This window comes from Lucilia cuprina, chromosome 6 (assembly GCF_022045245.1).
Source record: "Lucilia cuprina isolate Lc7/37 chromosome 6, ASM2204524v1, whole genome shotgun sequence".
NCBI classification, from domain to species: domain Eukaryota; kingdom Metazoa; phylum Arthropoda; class Insecta; order Diptera; family Calliphoridae; genus Lucilia; species Lucilia cuprina.
This window is the reverse complement of record NC_060954.1, coordinates 45,839,984-45,859,645: the sequence shown is the minus strand read 5'-3', so window position 1 is coordinate 45,859,645 and position 19,662 is coordinate 45,839,984. Positions and strand designations below refer to the sequence as shown.

General features: G+C 29.7%; 1 protein-coding gene across 2 annotated transcripts in view; it reads right to left on the bottom strand.

Moving 5' to 3' along the window:
* The window catches only part of LOC111687415 (cyclic nucleotide-gated cation channel subunit A), an 88,824-nt gene that overhangs the window by 13,250 nt on the left and 55,912 nt on the right, over positions 1-19,662 (bottom strand). The window contains exons 1-3 of one of the 2 annotated variants that reach the window (XM_023449855.2): positions 5,747-5,883; positions 627-908; positions 391-553 (exon numbers count right to left, since the gene is read on the bottom strand). In XM_023449855.2, the coding sequence (XP_023305623.1) occupies positions 391-553; positions 627-908; positions 5,747-5,794 (493 nt within the window). In that variant the 5' untranslated portion in view covers positions 5,795-5,883. Of the gene's footprint in view, positions 1-390; positions 554-626; positions 909-5,746; positions 5,884-19,662 lie in introns of those variants that run through there. The other variant, XM_046955196.1, reaches the window with a different exon arrangement.

Sequence of the window (19,662 nt, the reverse complement as noted above, 5' to 3'; positions counted from 1 at the left end):
ACTAGACTATAGACTAGACTATAGACTAGACTATAGACTAGACTATAGACTAGACTATAGACTAGACTATAGACTAAATTATAGACTAGACTATAGACTAGACTATAGTCTAGTCTAACTATAGACTAGACTATACACTATAGACTAGACTATACACTAAACTATACACTAGACTATAGACTAGACAATAGACTAGACTATAGACTAAACTATAGACTAGACTGTAGACTAGACTGTAGACTAGACTATAGACTAAACTATAGAGTAGACAATAGACTAGACAACAGACTAGACTATAGTCTATAGTCTAGGCAGACAAGACGAACATCTATTGCTAGTGAAAACTATATATTGAATTATGCTAACGAATCCTTTAAATTTTTAACATACCTTCATGCATATGAACCAGCGTATCCAAAAGATATATAAAATCACATAAATAATCTAGAAAATACCAGACTGGAGTGGCTCGCAGATTTATTTCCCAAAATACAGAACGACCCACCACAAAAATGATATTGTATAACACAGCTAAGGAGACAATTGCCAGCCACTGGAAATAAACGAAGTTAAAAAATTTTTAAATATTTTATAAATACGATTTATAAAGCACTTTTAAAACGTACCCGATAATGTGACTGTAAAGTAGGATTAACCGACAAACGATTACACAAACGACTCGAACCGCGTATCTCACATGCTGGACCCGAATCGGCAGGATTTGTATTGCTGCCATCATTATTATTGTCGGCAGGTGGTGTCTTACCAATTTTGTCGGTATTTGTGGTATTAGAAAAACGTTCGAGAAACCAATCGGGTGGTTTCGAACGATTACGTTTCGTTAAACGTTGACGCAGTGCATTTAAAGTGCGACGCAGTGTTGAGGGTTTTGTACGTTTGCTGGGATCCTGTAAAAGATTAGAAAAAAAATAGTAAAACGAATTACTTCAAAATGTTTAAGTTCTTTTAAAGCAATGACTGTCATTGACTTAAGTCATTCTGTGTGATAATATTGAAATGGTTAATGATTTTTGTTGCATGCCTCGGGCAAGGAGTAAGTTTTGTGTATTGTTATGAGTTTATCCTTCAGTACTTATTAAATCTTGAGGTATAAAATGTTTGCACTTTATATCAATATCTATATTAATATTATTTTTTTTCTTTTTCTTCTACTATTTTGTATATTTTACTTTCTACAACAATATTATCATAATAAACACACCCACCAGAATGAGCTAAGGGAATTTATTTATATTAAAAATGTCTTTATGTATGTATAGATACATAAACCCAATAAACAATTTTGTTTAGAAATACAAATTAAAATAGACAAAATTGAATTTTTTGTTAAAACAAAATTTTGGCATAAATGAAATATTAAATTAATACTTTTAGCTCTTTCGAGGAAAGTTTTTTTGTTTAATTTCTAACAACTTTATTTTGTTATAATTCATATACAAATACTTGTTGGTCTTAAGTCATATTAAAACTGTATCCTTTAAGTATTATCTACACTCATACATATACATGTATATGTTATACATATATATCATTTACAAACATGTACATGTTATAAAATAAAAGGAAGAATAAATTGGAATACAATGTGAATAAACGTGTCGTTGACACATTATAGCATCTTACGTAGTTCCCATTTTGTTTACGACCCCACTAGGCATTAATCCATTAATAATGACATTTAATAATTTGTGCATATCATTTTTGCGACTAGTCTTAGTAAAATATACAAACATCAGTAACTGCTTGGAATTAATACTTTAATATGAAATTAAATTTTATGAAATTTACTTAAGACTGATAGACAAAATTGTTAATTTTATTTATACTTAAGTATGGGTGTTTTTTTTAGTCCTAGACATGAAATTCTGAATTTAAAATAATAATTACATACATAAAATTTACGGTACAAATTGTTGCGGATAGACAGACAGGGAAAAATAACAAACATACAAATGTATGTTAAAGATTAAAAAAAACATTTTATTCCCTGTCCATATTTACTAAAGGCCTTATTTAATTTATCAATGGCTTATAAGACAAATTTTCATACTAATATTGTTCTACGAACCCTTTATAGATTGTTATGAATAAGGCAGTAAAAAGTTAAGAAACTTATGATTTCAACAGTATTTTCTACCCTACTTTAGTAGGAATGATATATTGGTTTTGTGGTGATGTTTGTAACGTACAAAAATTATTGATCCTATACCCAATTGACGCCTACGCAGATGACGTAGCGGTTGCTTGTGGAGCGTCTTATTGTCAATTCTAGTAAAACGGAACTTGTGCTTTTCTCTAGGAAATAGAAGATTCCTTTATTTCCTCTTCCTTGCCTAAACGGCGAGGTACTAAAACTCTCGAACACCGCTAAATATCTAGGCGTTATCCTTGATAGGAAGTTATCTTGGAGTACAAAAATACTCTCTAGGGCATCTTATGCCATTACGACACTATATGTTTGTAGGAAGGCCATAGGGAAATGCTGGGGCATAAATCCAAGAAATGTTCACTTGCTCTTTGATGCAGTTATCAAACCTATCATGTTATATAGGGTTGTTGTCTGGTGGCAGGCGCTTGAAAAGGCTTCACTCAGACAACAAATGGAAAAAGTCATGAGAACTACTAAGCTTCTTATAACTGGCGGTGGCATCTTCATTGAGGAATTTGGAACGAAAATTACTTTCGACTTAATGATGAATGTAGCATCCTTCAGGCAGAAATATCGGCGATAAAAAGGGCGTTAAATTGGCTAAGGTACTATCGGATATCTAATAGGGATATCATAATTTATACCGATAGTCAAGCTGCTATTAAATCCCTAATTGGTGTGTTTTCAAAATCCAAACTTGTCCATGAATGCTGGACGTCTTTCAATGAGTGGCCAGACATTTGAACATCACCCTAATTTGGGTAAAGGGACAAGGGATTTCGTATGGAAATAGCATTGCTGACTATTTGGCAAGAGCTGGGACCATGCTTAGCATACTGGAAATAGACCAGTTTTGCAGTATTCCACTACTTGCAATAAAGAAGCAGATTACTGAGTACTTTCTCTGAGCACACGTGCTCAACAGCTAAAGCGCTGTGACCACAAATGGATCCATGGAAGTCGGTCTATAAGATCTCCTTAAGAAAATGCCTACCAAATTATGACAATCATTAGATAATAGAAACTACCCCCTAATATAATACACTGAAAAAATCCTTGCCTAATATATGCGAAATATGTCGTACATTGTACGAATCGTTCGTTGTCTCGCACCACGAAATTCTTTCGTAATATATACGAAATTATGCGAAATATTTTAGTATAATGCAAAATAATTTTGGAAAAATTAATTTACATAAATTAAAAAAGGTGAATTTTGAATAAATATGGTAAAATTTATCAAATATTAATTTATGCAAAAATTTTTGTTCATTTTAAAATATCTTTTTCTAATTTTAGTTCAAAATTATTTTCTACACGAATTTTTAATTTTTTTATGAAAATAATTCTTGTATAATATTATACTTTTTCTAAATTTTATAAAAATATTGTAGTTTTATTTAATGATAATATAATTAATATCATTATGTTTAATTTTGCTTAAAATGTAAGAGAAACTTATTACGAAAGGTTTTCGTAATTTCGTAAAAATTGAAAATGGTAATATTTTGTATTATACACGAAATTTTTGTAAATATTACAAAAATAGAAGTTACGAGTTGACTAGTTAATAGACAAATCAATAGACTACTCTATAGACTAGGTAATAAATTGGTTATTTAAAAGTCTTTAGACTAACCAGTAGACTTGTCAGTAGACTCGTCTATAGATATATCGATATACTACTCCATAAACTAGGTAAGTAATAGACTGGTTATAGATCAGTCTATAGAATAAACAGACTTGACAATATACAATAGACTAGTTCAAGAACTAGTCAGTAAACTAATCATTAGACTAGTCAAAAGACTAGTCAGTAGATTAGTCAGTAGACTAGTCGGTAGACAAGTCAATGGACTGTAGACCAGACGGACATTGATACGATTGTGAATATGTTAAGACTGGTTATACAGTAGTCAGTAGACTGGTTATACACTAGTCAGTAGACTTGTCAATAGACTAGTCAGTAGAATAGTCAATAGGCTTGTCGATGAACTAGTCAGTAGACTAGTCATTAGACTAGTCCATAGACAAGTCAGAAGATTAGTCAGTATAATAGTTAGTAGACTAGTCAGTAGACAGTCAACTGTTATATAAACTCAAAAAATGTTTCTGATACGATTCGTAAAGACTGGTTATAGACTAGTCAATAGACTAGTCGATAAACTAGTAGACGGTCAATAGACTAGTTTGTTGACTAGTCAATAGACTAGTTTGTTGACTAATCAATGAACTGTCAGTAGACCAGTCAGGAATGTCGAGAGTTTAACGTTAGCACCTGCCTCGATGGCCTTATCCCACGGTGGTCTTTTTCAACCACTGGGTAGACTTGAGAACGGTCTACCATAGCCCCTTTGTTCTTCAATGAAAAACGCCGGTGGCAATTTTTGTACATTGGTTCTGACCGGTCCATGCATAAGTACTTTGCTGGGGTACTCGAGCTATCTAATCTCTTGACCAATAGCACCTAGAGACGTAACCGGTAGACTGAAGTACGATCATCAATAAGCCGTAGACATTGTTCTTATTCACAGGGACACACTGTGGTAATTCTGATATGAATAGAGTAAACCCTGAAAATATCTGGACAAGGAAGGAAAATTCAATAGTATCAAATGTATATGATACTTTTCATTCATCATCATTCAACCCAGCACACATCTCATTTATACGACACATTCATAAGAGAAAAACATACGATACATTCATTAGGTAGACGGGTGGGGTAAGGCCCGCCGAACCTCATTCATCCCATACTATACACAATTAATACCAACTCATTTCCAATTTTTCAATCCCGGTCAGATTGGAGGTATTGGCCACCTCTTTATACCCCGAGATTGCAATAACACCAAGGCGGAGGTCTCGCCAAGGTAACATGCCCCCGCGGGGGAAGAAAACCAGTCAATAGAACATGAACTCAGGATACAATTTGGTATACTTCAATGGTTGGATCTATGTCCTTCAACTTTAGCTCAACTTCATAATGTTCGCTCCCCAAGAGTGCACTATATTAGTACATTAGTTAGTAGACTAGTCAGTCAACTAGTTAGTCAATGGACTAGTCTGTAAAAAAAATTTGCTATTTGCATGACCACCACTGTTGCAGTTATACACATTAATATAAAAAGTATCAATTTGTTTGCTTATCATAATCTTACATTTATAACAATTTCTATAGTTCGTTTTTATTACATACATATCCTGTCATTTTTATTAGTATTTCGATTACTAATACAATTTTATCCCACATATCATCATGTGTTTATAAAGTGTTGGTAAATTGAGTCAGTTGTATATCCCCGTGATCCTGACAAATACATCTAACACATTTATATCACTTTATCAATTGACATAAAGAAATTATTAATTTATATTTTCTTTATTATAAGTATAGATTTCAAGGTTAATTTAATAAGAAATAAAAAGGAAAATATTTATTTCAATTTCATTTCTTACTTTAATACACAAAGAAATTTAGTAAAAATTACATTTTGGGATGCAGTTAAAATTTTTTAAATTTGTTCATTAAATATAATAAATATAAAAAAAATGTTATAAATTCTAAATAATTACCATTTCATTGTGACCAGTTATCGCGGCTATATCTATGGCTTGCACCATATTGATGATGATGGTGTTGAGAAAAGGATCAAATTATTTTATTTTATCTTTCAATTTTAGTTTTTTTATAACAATTTCTGTAACATTTTATTTTTATTTAAAATTATTAAAAACTTTCTTTATGTACAACATATGTATGTCTGTCAGACTTTAAATGAAAAATACTTCTTAATACTTTACAGTTTCATTTATTTTCATTTGTTTGAACAATTTTAAATTTAGCAAATATTGTTGACATACGTTTTAAGACGAGTAGAAAACTTTACTAAACTTTTGTTAAGAATATTTTTTTTTTTTTGATAAACTTCCAATTTTTTTTTTTTTTTCACAAAACACACATTTTGTTTGTTCTCGAGCAAAAAAAAAGTGGTCAAAATATTTTACTTTATTTTATTATATGTAAATTTTGAAATTTTTTTAATTTTATTTCCAATATTTTATTTGTATAAAATTCTTTTATTACACACACTCATACACAATATTTGTAAACACAACACACACAGTTGCTTGTCTCAAGAGGTGACCAACTTAAATGTCTATTAAAATGCATAAATTTGGAAAAATAAAAAATTAATTAAAATTCCATATAAGTAACGATGAAATAGTTGTTGTTATTGTTTTTTTGTAGTTGTAATAAAGTTGTTTTTATAGCTGGTTTATTTTTGTATTTTTTTATTTCATTTTAATTAAATATTGTCATATATTTTATTGCAAATTCTATTGAATTTAAAGAAAACAAAAAAAAAAAAAAACGTTAAAAAAATCACTAAATTTTTTTTTAAAGTTTTCCTGTATGTATGTCATATGTAAATTATGTTAAATTGTGAAAAAAAATGTTTGCTAAAGAATGAGTATTAAAGTTAAACTGCATAAATAATTCTGACACGTCTTAGTTTTTGGCACACATTTTTTTATTTGGGAAACTTTTCTGTATACAAATGCTCGTTTTACATATCGTTTGACCCACATCTTTTACAAAAGTTTTACATGGGAAATATACAGAAAAAGCCTAAATGCTTAAAAAAAGATACAATTGAGATAATTTGTATACCCTATAATAGGTACGAATATGTCATTGCTATAATACATTTTTTCTTTGACAACGAAAACTACCTCAGTACCTCTTGTCAATGGTTTAGTGTACACGCTACTCCATAGACAAATCAATAGACTAGACCAGTCAATAGATCAGTAATTAGTCTGGTTAATATAGTAGTCAACAGACTAGTTCAGAGACTATTCAATAGACTAATTGCCAGTAATCAATAGACTAGTCTTGTAATATAGTAGTCAAGTGACTAGTCAATTGACCAGCCTATAGGCAAATCAGTAGAATACACCATAGACTAAATAAAGCACTAGTTATACACTACTCAGTAGACTAGTCATTAAACTAATCATTAGTCCACTCAATATACTAGTCAATAGGCAAATCAGTTGACTATACTATAGACTAGGAAATAGACGTGTTATAGACTATTCAAGAGACTAGTCAATAGCCTAGTGAGTAGACTCGTTAATAGACTAGTGAGTAGACTAGTTAATAGACCAACTCATAGACTAATCAGTAGACTCAACAGACTAGTCAATAGATTATTCAATAGACTAGTGAATAGCCTAGTAAGTAGACACGTTAATAGACTAGTAAGTAGACTAGTTAATACACCAACTCATAGACTAATAAGCATACTACTCACTAAACTTGTCTATAGTAGAATATAATACTAGTCAGTAAACTAGTCAAATCATGGACTAGACAAATATAAACTAGGTAATAGACAGTTTATAGACTAATCAGTAGACTAGTCAATGGACTAATTAGTAGACTATATCTATTACTATATAAAGATTCAGTAGACTAGTCAATACACTAGTCAATAGGCTTGTCAGTAGACCAGTCAATAGACTAACTAGTAGACATCTTAATAGACTTGTCAATAGAAAAGACAGTATACTAGTTAGTAGACTTATCGGTAGACTAGTCAATAGTATTTTACCGATACTAGCTAAAAGACTGGCTATAGCCTATTCTATAGACTAGTCCATAGACTAGTCTATAGACTATTCAATAGTTCAGTAAATGACATGTCTGTAGACTAGTCAATAGTCTATTCAGTAGACTAGACCGTAGAGTATACAAAAGGTTAGTGAATAGACTAGTGAGAAGACTTGTCAATAGACTAGCCAGTAGACTAGTTAGTACACTAGTCAATAGACTAGCTAGTAGTCTAATTAGTAAACTAGTCAACAGCATCGTCCTAATTCCATTGCGATCAGCCTTATTAATTGGTCTAGTTAATTCTCTTTATTTTGTGGAATAAAACATGGTGTTATGATACGGGCCCATTCTAGGGCATAGACTATTTTCGGTATTATATTTTTAGATTCGGAATTTATTCAATAAATTACTTGTTTAAAATAAGTTTTTTTTTATAAAATATCAGTAAAATTTATTTTGAAACCTAAGGGAAGGCTATTTGGTATCGATATAATGTATATCGATATTAATATGAAATAGGAAACTTTTCGTCTAAAAACAGATATTGTAAATCAAAACTCTATTAATAATCAAATAAATGTACAAATAAGTGTATCAATACCGTTAGAATCGGTCAATATAATTATAGCTGATATAGGTTATTATATAGAGCTGATGTAGGTTGTCATATAGTCGCATAGGCTCGACTATATTAATTTGATTTGTTAAAACAGCAATAAGGGAAATAAGATCAACATGGCGATTACTTTAAAACACACAAATTACTAGTTCAAACAGATGTGTTCCCATAATCAAGATTGTACAGTTATTGTAGCAGGTAATTGATTTGCTAAATTAGGCCTACAGATTTAATTGATAACAATGGAAACTTGTATTTGAATATAAAACATTTTGTCATCAAGTATAGACATTAAATCGCTTTTATTTCAAACAAAACTGTTCATAGTCAAGGATTTCTTTAATAACAAACAAATTATTTGGGTTAATTTACATAAGTATTTTTACAAATTTTAAGGAGAACATATAATTTTGACACTTGTTTATATCAATTAAGATAATTAGTTAAGTGACCTACTTTGAAAATTTAAAATACATGTTCAAGGGAAAGATATCATTAAGTCAAAAAAAAAAAAAAGACATTGATTTATAAACAGTTTATAAAATAAGGTTTATCTATGAATAAGGCCTTAAGTTGACCGTCTTTATGGACTTTAAGCTTAAGATTAATATTAACGTTAGTGTACTGACAACAATGTTTGGGGTAAACACATTTTGTGTTGTCAAAATTATAACGGTGTTTGTCAAAATGTTAACTGGTTGTTATTAAAATTTTATACAAATATAAAAAATGTAACAAACGCACTTTTGACAATGTTTTGTATCAATTTTGGTACTGTTTTATTGTCAAAATAACAAACAAGCATTGCCGAAATGATATAAAGCGTTATTGATATAACAACAATGCGTTGGTGCAATGACAACTAATCAATAGTCTATTTAGTAGACTAGTCAGTAGTGTATTCAATAGGTAAGTCAATGGACTAGTAAGTAGACTTGTCAATAGACTAGTCAGTAGACTTCTCAATAGACTAGTCAGTAGACTATACTTTTCAATAGACTAGTCAGTAGACTAATTAATACATTAGTGGCTATAGCCTAGTCAGTAGACAAGTCAATAGACCAGTCAGTAGACTATGCAATAGGTTAGTCAATAGACTTGTCAGTAGACTAGTGAGTAGTCAATAGTCTATTTAGTACACTAGTCAGAAGAGTATTCAATAGCAAGTAAATAGACTAGTGAGTAAACTTGTCAATAGAATAGGCAGTATACTAGTCAATAGACTAACTAGTAGACTTGTCAAAATACTATTCAAAATACATCAATAGATATTTCATTTGATTAGTTTTCCAAATATAAGTTAAAGCTCTCGTCGTAATTCTCTAAATCTCCAATTAAGCGCTATCAAATTCTGCAACGGTGGTCGTAAAAATGTTAACGGCATGTAGTTACCAAACGTAATAAGCTCAGTTTTAACAACATATTGTAACAATTGCTGTATTTTTCTACCGCTTTTTTCCCTTTTTAAAGGGCTAATTATGGTCCGATTCTCAAAAAATTTCTAAGAAAGATTTCATTTAATACAAAACTTTTTTATGGCTGTTTTATATGGGAGTAGAGCTAAATAAGTAATTTCCTGAAAGGGACCTTCTATGGGAGGTAGAATCAATTTTGAACCTATTGCCATAAGACTTGCTTGAGAGATTTAGATTTCCACAAAACATTTGTACAGAAATTTCTATACATATAAAACTTGCTCATGGTGAATTGTATTACTGTTCCGGTCTTTTTATAATACTTTGGACTATATGGAGGAAGACCATTGTATGAGATAAAATTCTGAACCGATATTCATTATTTTCAGTACTAAACAACTTGCATCAATAAAAAGTATTTCTGCCTTTTAAAACTTTTCGTTTGGAATTTATAGTGTTTTCATTATACGGACGGACCGACATGACTAGAACGTCTTAGACTGTAATAGCGATCAAGAATAAATATACTTTTCTCGGTTTAAGACACATTTTTCGAAAAGTTACTAATAGAATGTGTATTTAAAACATTTTGGGAAATTGTATTATTGAACAAACTTGTTATTGATTCAATTACAAAATAATAAAAAAGTAGTTTTAATTTAACACTTTTTGTTTAGACTTTAAAAAGTTTTAATTATACGGACGGACCGACATGACTAGAACGTCTTAGACTGCAATAAGGATCAAGAATAAATATACTTTTCTCGGTTTAAGGCAAATTTTTCGAAAAGTTATTAATAGAATGTGTATTTAAAGCATTTTGAGGAATTGTATTATTGAACAACCTTGTTATTGATTCAATTACAAAATAATAAAAAGTAGTTGTAATTTAACACTTTTTGTTCGGACTTTATAGAGTTTTCATTATACGGACGGACGGACATGACTACATCGTTTTAGACTGTAATGATGACTAACAATAAATATAATTTTCTGGGTTTAAGACAATCATTTTGATAAGTTACTAATGTAATGAGTATTTAAAGGTTTTGGGGGAATTTATATTATTAAAACAAACATGTTATTGATTCAATTACAAAATAATAAAAAGTAGTTTTAATTTCTAATCCGTCATTTAGTTAAACATTTTAAAAATATTTTGTACATGTATGTGTTGCTTAAAATACTGTTGTTATGCGTTGGCGACTTGCAATGCAAAATTGTTATTGTAGTATTCACGCATGCGTTTAAAACAAATTTCATGTTTCATTTAATTTATTTACTTTTTTCATCAATCACACTTTTTTCAAGTTATTTTCAATTAATATTAATAACATTTTTATAATTATCATATTAAAATTTCAAATTTTATTATGATAATTTAGTTAAGTCTTGAGTGTTTTTCATTTAATAATTAACATGATTATATCATTGTTTATTTTTTAATTAGGGGATTTTTTTTTCTTTTAAATCTTATTTTTTTTTAATTTTTTTTTAAATTTTGTTTTCTTTAACTAATTGTTTTCTTTGTGTACGTTTATCGTTACGCGTTTATTTTCATACTAAATTTTTATCAACTGTCATTTATGGTTTGACAGCTAATTTTAAAAAACGCACATTTACACGTTTGTACATGTATGTACGTACAACTATATTGAGTTTCAAGAAAATTATGAAGTTCAAACGCGTTTTGCACATTGTTATAACAACCAACTACAACATACTTTTTAATATGAGTAACAATTTAGTATTAACTTGGATTTGTAGTTCGAATAAAAATTTTAACAAATTTTATTATTGATTTTAAAGATTTTTTTCAAATTGCCCTAAAAAGGTTTTTAAGTGTTTCCTAAAATGAAATTGATAACCTTTCTATTGAAAAGATGACAAAGCAGGGATTGCGTCTATTGTGTTGAAAAAAATTTGATAACCAGTCTCAAGGTTATAAGAAGTCTATTGTTTACTTTATACACCCGAGGTAATCTAGCCACTAGGCTCTCGACACTTTAATGTTTTCAAGTAATGTGGTAAGTTGTCAACGAAAAATCTTATATTTTTTTAATACCAATTATTTTCTTCTTAACCAACCCAATGTGCAACATACGTATGTATGTTTAATTGTTTTATAAATTGCTGAAATTCTTTTAAAATTTCCCCAGTGTAAACGTGTAAGTTTGCTTGTGTGTTTCATCATTTTCAACATACAGTTTTTTTCTTTAAATTATTTTCTGTTAAGATGACAATATTCTATAAACATTTTCCTATAGCTGCAGTTTATTTAAACAATTTATCACTCAGACGTTTGTTTAAAAATGGTTTCAATGTTTTTCAACGAAAAAATACAAAATTTGTTTTTAACACATAAATAATTGTAAACGTTATTTAATGAATAGTGTAATAAATAATCAGTAAAAAAAAACAAGAAACAATTTGCATTAAATAGCCACAACAACGTTTAATTATTATTTTAATAAATTAAAAATAAAAATATGAAATACTTAATTAAGCATAAATTTACTTTTAAATATTCTGGTTTTAAGTACATTGATGCGTGTGATTAATGCATATGTAATTATGAGTAAATATTAGGGAGGTGTTTTTGTAGGACATTTGTTGTTTTGTTTTAAAGTGTGAACGACGAAGCTAACTAACTAAATAACTAACTAACTAGCAAACTAGCTAACTAGCTAACTAACTAACTAACTAACTAACTAACTAACTAACTAACTAACTAACTACCTAACTAACTAACTAACTAACTAACTAACTAACTAACTAACTAACTAACTAACTAACTAACTAACTAACTAACTAACTAACTAACTAACTAACTAACTACCTAACTAACTAACTAACTAACTAACTAACTAACAAACTAACAAACTAACAGACTAACTAACTAACTAACTTACTAACTAACTAACTAACTAACTAACTAACTAACTAACTAACTAACTAACTAACTAACTAACTAACTAACTAACTAACTAACTAACTAACTAACTAACTAACTAACTAACTAACTAACTAACTAACTAACTTACTAACTAACTAACTAACTAACTAACTAACTACTTAACTACTTAACTAACTAACCAACTATCTATCTATCTATCTATCTATCTATCTATCTATCTATCTATCTATCTATCTATCTATCTATATATCTATCTATCTATCTATCTATCTATCTATCTATCTATCTATCTATCTATCTATCTATCTATCTATCTATCTATCTATCTATCTATCTATCTATCTATCTATCTATCTATCTATCTATCTATCTATCTATCTATCTATCTATCTATCTATCTATCTATCTATCTATCTATCTATCTATCTATCTATCTATCTATCTATCTATCTATCTATCTATCTATCTATCTATCTATCTATCTATCTATCTATCTATCTATATATCTATAGGTTTTTAGGTTCTAGTCCCCAATTACGTTTTGTTTTCCAGCTCGTTTCATGTAACAATTGTTTGTTATAATCTTGCACTTTACCGTCAAATCCCCTTCAGTTTCTCTAGTCATATAACCGGCTTTGATCAATTTGCCTAAAGTTTGAGCAACTGTCTCACACACACACACATAGCAAACTAGGGTTCGTTATACTTAACCAGGCCGTTGTTTTATTAAGTTTGTATGTAAGCATAATATATATTTACATTTTGCTTACAGAAGGATACGGAAAAATGCCATCTTACCTATTTACTTAAATAAAGTTGCGTTTCTATATAAATTGTTTGAAACTTTTCTTAATTGTGTTTATGATAGTGACTAGAAAATTAATTAATATTAATAAAAAAAGTTGAAATAATTGTTTTCTTCCAACAAATGTTAAACAATTTTTGAAGAAAACAAAAAAAGCCGCAAATATTGTGCAAAACTATATGCATACTATGTGTATACTATATAAGTTTTCTACCGCAATTACATTTTCATGCATACATATGAAACTAGTATGTATGTAAATTAGGATTGTGATGTTAGTAACATAGTATTTGTTTGAAAAAATTTGAAACAACTTTAAATTGTTAAAGATTTAAGGGCTCTGACAAACGATCTTAAGAATTAAATTGATCTGATCTGCTTTGACTTGATGATTTGACTTCTATTAAAAACACCCTAATGCTACAAGAAAAATAAAAAAGAGAAAAATGTATAGTCGGTCAAAGTTTATAAGATTATGGTCAAAAACATGATTAATTTCTTTTGAGCAAGAACATTATCTATCATTTTGTAGATGATGTTTGTAATTGAAGGAATTACTTATAAAGTTTATCTATAATTCGTTTCAATAATATGTATAAAACTTAATATTTTGTAAAGGCTCAGCTGTTCAATACCGCAATTCTGTAAATGTACTCAATCAATATAAAACTTAAAGAAAAAAGAGCTAAAAATAAATAGTTGTTTAATGTTTGTATTAGTGTTAACCATTACAACCACTAACACCTCCATCACTGACTGCCACATGACCACAATCACAATATCACAAAACCAAAAGGAACAGGAGTAGTAGAAATAGTAAACGTACATAGTTGTCGTACAAAAAGTTCTAATAATTTTTCAAATGCATGATATGCCAACAACAATAGCGATGACACACCACCATCAACTTTAAACGAGCACGTACTTTAAATGTGTGTGTGTGTTTTTTTTTCGTTCACTATTCTATTGACTACTATATAGTACTATGAATGAAATTTACTGCTATTGCTGCCACTTTACTAAGATTGATGATCATATAGTTATACATAAAACAGATATAAAATTAAAATAAATAAAACTTTTTTTGCACAAATAAATTTCTAATAGTGGAATCATATTACATCAATTATAAATACATATACATATGTATGTATTATTTATTTACTTTAGGGGAAACAGCTAAACAATTTCAAATTTTGATAAAAGCTAGAGTGATTAGCCTGAAATTTTCATCAGATAAAAGTTTTTCGAATATCACTTCACGACATAAAGAAAGATTCCCTATTGCATAAGGTACTTCAGTAGACAGAGAATCGATCGAAAAAGCGCATACTCCACGATAATGCGCAGTCTAGATCGGCATACCCCCGGGGGCATGTTACCTTGGTGAGACCTCCGCCTTGTGTTATTGCAATCCCGGGGCATAAAGAGGTGGCCAATACCTCCAGTCTGGCCGGGACTGAAAAATTGGTTACAGTCTACTGTTTGGCTTAGTCCTTGCATAGATTGACAGAGGTCAGACCAGAGTACCGCATAATCTGGTACTACAGGGTGCCAGTTGCCGCAGGACTTTGTCCTGGCTAGTCAGTTGGTTTAGATTCCTTCGGGATCCACGTAGTGTATGTGGTTTAAACCCAAATTCGCGGGGAGAGTAAGCGGCGGTTCAAAGACTGATGCATGATAAAGTCAATATTTCTGGATAAGTTCGGTGCTGTTGCCGAAAACAACAGATACCCCACAGAGGAGTGACTGTGGGACTAAGCGTTTGAAGTTGAGTTGGTATTAATTATATATGGTACGGGATGAATGTGAGGTTCGGCGGGCCTTACCCCACCCCTCTACCTAATTAATGTATCGTATGTTTTTCTCTTATGAATGTGTCGTATGAATGAGATTTGTGCTGGTTTGAAAGATGAAGGATATGATACCATTGAATTTTCCTTCCTTGTCCAGATATGTTCAGAGTATACTCTGTTCATATCAGAATTACCACAGTGTGTCCCTGTGAGTAAGAACAATATCTTCGGCTAATTGATGGATCGTACTTCGGTCGTCTCTAGGTGCTGTTGCCGAATCAACAGAGGCCATCCAATGGTCAGAGATTAGATAGGTCGAGTACTCCAGCAAAGTACTTGTTCATGGACCGGTCAAAGCCAATGTACAAAAATTGCCACCTGAGTTCTTCAGTGAAGAACAAAGGGGCGATGGTAAAACCGTCTACCCAGTAGATGAAAAAGACCACCGTGATATAAGGCCGTCAGGGCAGGTGCTCTCGTTAAAAGGGTTAAAAGAGTAAAATAATAGTTTTCTGATTGCTTTTGTTTGTTTCTTATATATTTTAGAGCTTACGAATGCGTTAATGATTGAGTACAAGAGAGCTCACTGCGTATTGCTGATCTAGAATTTAGATGGTCGACTGAGGCTACCTGTAGAATGAAGAGCCAGGAGTAAAATTTGACGACAAAGTCGGAGTACTGTTTCAAATATGAATTTCTAAATATGAAATTGGAAAAGTTTATTTTCCACAGCGTAATATAATATTCATGTATATACATAAGTTGTAGCATTAAAGAATTACATTGTAAATTTAACTTTATATATATGTATACGTCCATATTTCCTATAATTTTGTTTTATTGTTTAATATTTTCATGAATGTTGACCGAAGTGTCCATGACAGTCATTTAAAATGAAAAGACAAGAGAGACCTCAGACAGCAAAAATTCATTGTAAAGGTTGTGTTGGAGCTCTTCTTTATTCGTTTAATTAATGTGAAAATATTTAATGGTCAGTTTGTGACAACGAAACACCATTAATTTCCATACCCTATAGCATTAAAGACTTAAAGGATTTATGCAAGTACCCAGCAAAAACTAGGTAATGTTATTTACTTACAAAATCACTTTTTTGTAAAGCCTTCTACTTAGCTTCCGCCTTATATTTAAGTACTAGCTATGCAGTGGTGTTGGAAGCAAGGCTGCGAACTAGCGAACACAAAACCCACGTTCATAACTGTTTTTAAAAGCGAAACAACTTATATACTCCTTATTTGTAAGGGCTTATTTAAGTAGTAATGTGTGAGCGAGTGTGATAACCCAGTAATTTTTGTCAGTCAGTAAACTGAGTCATTTTTGACTCCTTTTGATGACTTAAAAGTGATTAATAAGTTGACTCGAAAATGATCCCGATATATGATTGAAAAGTGAATATTTGAAAAACAATAACAAAATGTATAGCAATTATAAATTGATCATCCTGGCGTTTTAAATATGATGGTTTTAAAAACTTATTTTTGTGGTCATATTTTAAGCAGTTGGAAGAACAAAAATTGTTTCTTATGTTTTTGTTTGTAATGAAATAGCTAAACAAACACTTAAAAAAATGATAACAAAATGTATACCGATCATAAATAAGTCATCCAGGTGTTTGAAATATAATTGTTTATAAATTTAGTTTGTAGTTCAATTTCACGCAGTCGGAAGCTCAAAAACTGTTTTCTATTGTATTTTATTTGTCTGTAGCAAACATAAAAATTACTCAGAAAAGACTTAAAAACTACCAGTTATATGGCTCATTAATGACTCAAAAAAAAATTAAAAAATGAGTAAAAATTGATCAGAAGTGGGGTTCATAAAAGACTCATTTAGAAGAGTCGTGGCTAGGGTATCATATTCTCCCGACGCATGTATCAGTTATGATCATTTTAATCGTGTAGAAGAGTCAAAAATGAGTCGAATGTGATCAAACATTTTAAAAAAATATTAACTGGGAAGTACTTGCCTTCAAAACCATTTATCGATCTATTTATTTCACATATTACAGGTTGCTTCCAAAAGTCGCAGTCTTCAAAAATCATAAATAAGATCTAAAGTGATTAAAGTTAGTTAGTTAGTTAGTAAGTAAGTAAGTAAGTAAGTAAGTAAGTAAGTAAGTAAGTAAGTAAGTAAGTAAGTAAGTAAGTAAGTAAGTAAGTAAGTAAGTAAGTAAGTAAGTAAGTAAGTAAGTAAGTAAGTAAGTAAGTAAGTAAGTAAGTAAGTAAGTAAGTAAGTAAGTAAGTAAGTAAGTAAGTAAGTAAGTAAGTAAGTAAGTAAGTAAGTAAGTAAGTAAGTAAGTAAGTAAGTAAGTAAGTAAGTAAGTAAGTAAGTAAGTAAGTAAGTAAGTAAGTAAATAAGTAAGTAAGTAAGTAAGTAAATAAATAAATAAGTAAGTAAGTAAGTAAGTAAGTAAGTTAGGTAGTTAGTTAGTTAGTTAGTTAGTTAGTTAGTTAGTTAGTTAGTTAGTTAGTTAGTTAGTTAGTTAGTTAGTTAGTTAGTTAGTTAGTTAGTTAGTTAGTTAGTTAGTTAGTTAGTTAGTTAGTTAGTTATGTACAACTTCTCTATTTCAAGAAAAAATCCAAAATTTTTTTGTTAGTTTGTAATTAATGTAATGAATATATAATTAATTATTATTATTTATGTTGTATTTTTTTATTTAATTAAACTAAATAAATACCCAACAGTTTAAATAGATTTTCGAATTGTTTAGTCTGATCATAACACATACACGCCATATATTTCCAAGAATAAACTTTTGTGATTTAAGTCCTCTTCAGTTATTTTGTTTTAAACATTGTTCGTTAAAATATTGATATAAAACAAACAGTAGTTGTTCATAATTTCGATATCAGTTATACTATTGATGATCGGTAGTACAAGTAAAGTTTGTCCATTATACATTTGAATTAAAAACTATACGAGTTTTTGAAAATGCAGTTAACAACCGACTTTTGAACTCTTATTCAATAAAAACTATATATTAAGCTTGAGTTTTTAGTATGAAATATTCACATATAAAACTCATCACTATGACCTTGAACTTTATATTAACTCTGACCTGTTAACTGTATCCATAATGTTTTACATATGTATGTATAAGGAAATAAAATAATATAAAAACAAATACAATTGAACAGTCTATCCATTCTGTACTAAATGTCAAATACAATAAACGTGATTAGTTTTATTAAATCACGTTTAATATGAAGCACAAAACACAAAAACAAATCCTCATTTACAAAATATTTATTATTTTATACAAATGCTAAAATTAACCCACTTTATCCAAATGCCAAAATAAAATAAAACAAAACGCATATAAAACTCTATAAAATCAAAATGGTTTTTGCCAAAAATCAAAAATATTTTTACCTCCATTATTTGATACACATAAATTTGACTAAAACGACATTTATAATAAATTTTTTGTGAAAATAATTGTCACTACTCATTTGTATGCCAAAAAAATGTGAGGGTTCTTCAATATTTTGCATTCTCAAATCGTTTTTCAGTTTGCAGTTGTGACAGTATAATTTTTAAAAAATTGTATGTTCCATTAATCCAATTTGAAGGGCATTATGGCTCATTGACTTTGACAATGATACAAGGGACAATTTTAGCACGCAAATATTGGAAATAATAAAAAATCGGTTAAGTTTTATTTTTTTCTTTGTACTGTCCAATGGTCAATAATAAAGACCATGTACATAGTGGTGGTGAACATTTGTACAAATGGTGTACATATGTATGTATGTATATCGCAATTTACACTTAAAGAATATAACAGACTATAGACTAAAGTATATACTTAAGTGAACTGTATATACTAATGAGTATAGTATAGTCTAGACCATAGACTAGATTACAGACTAGACCAAAAATTAAAATACAGACAAGACTATGGACTATAATATAGACTAGACTAATGAGCACACTATAGACTATATATACTAGACTATAGACTAGACTGTAATATGGACTATAGACTAGACTTTAATATGGACTATAGACTAGACTATAATATAGACTACAGATAAGACTAAAAAGCATACTATAGTCCAGACTACAGACCAAAAGGCTAGATTTTAGAGTAAACTAGACAGCAGTCTAGTCTATAGACTAGACTATAAACTAGACTATAGACTAGACTATAGACTAGACTATAGACTATAGACTAGACTATAGACTAGACTATAGACTAGACTATAGAACAGACTAAAGACTAGACTATAGACTAGACTATAGACTAGACTATAGTCTAGACTATAGACTAGACTATAGACTAGACTATAGACTAGA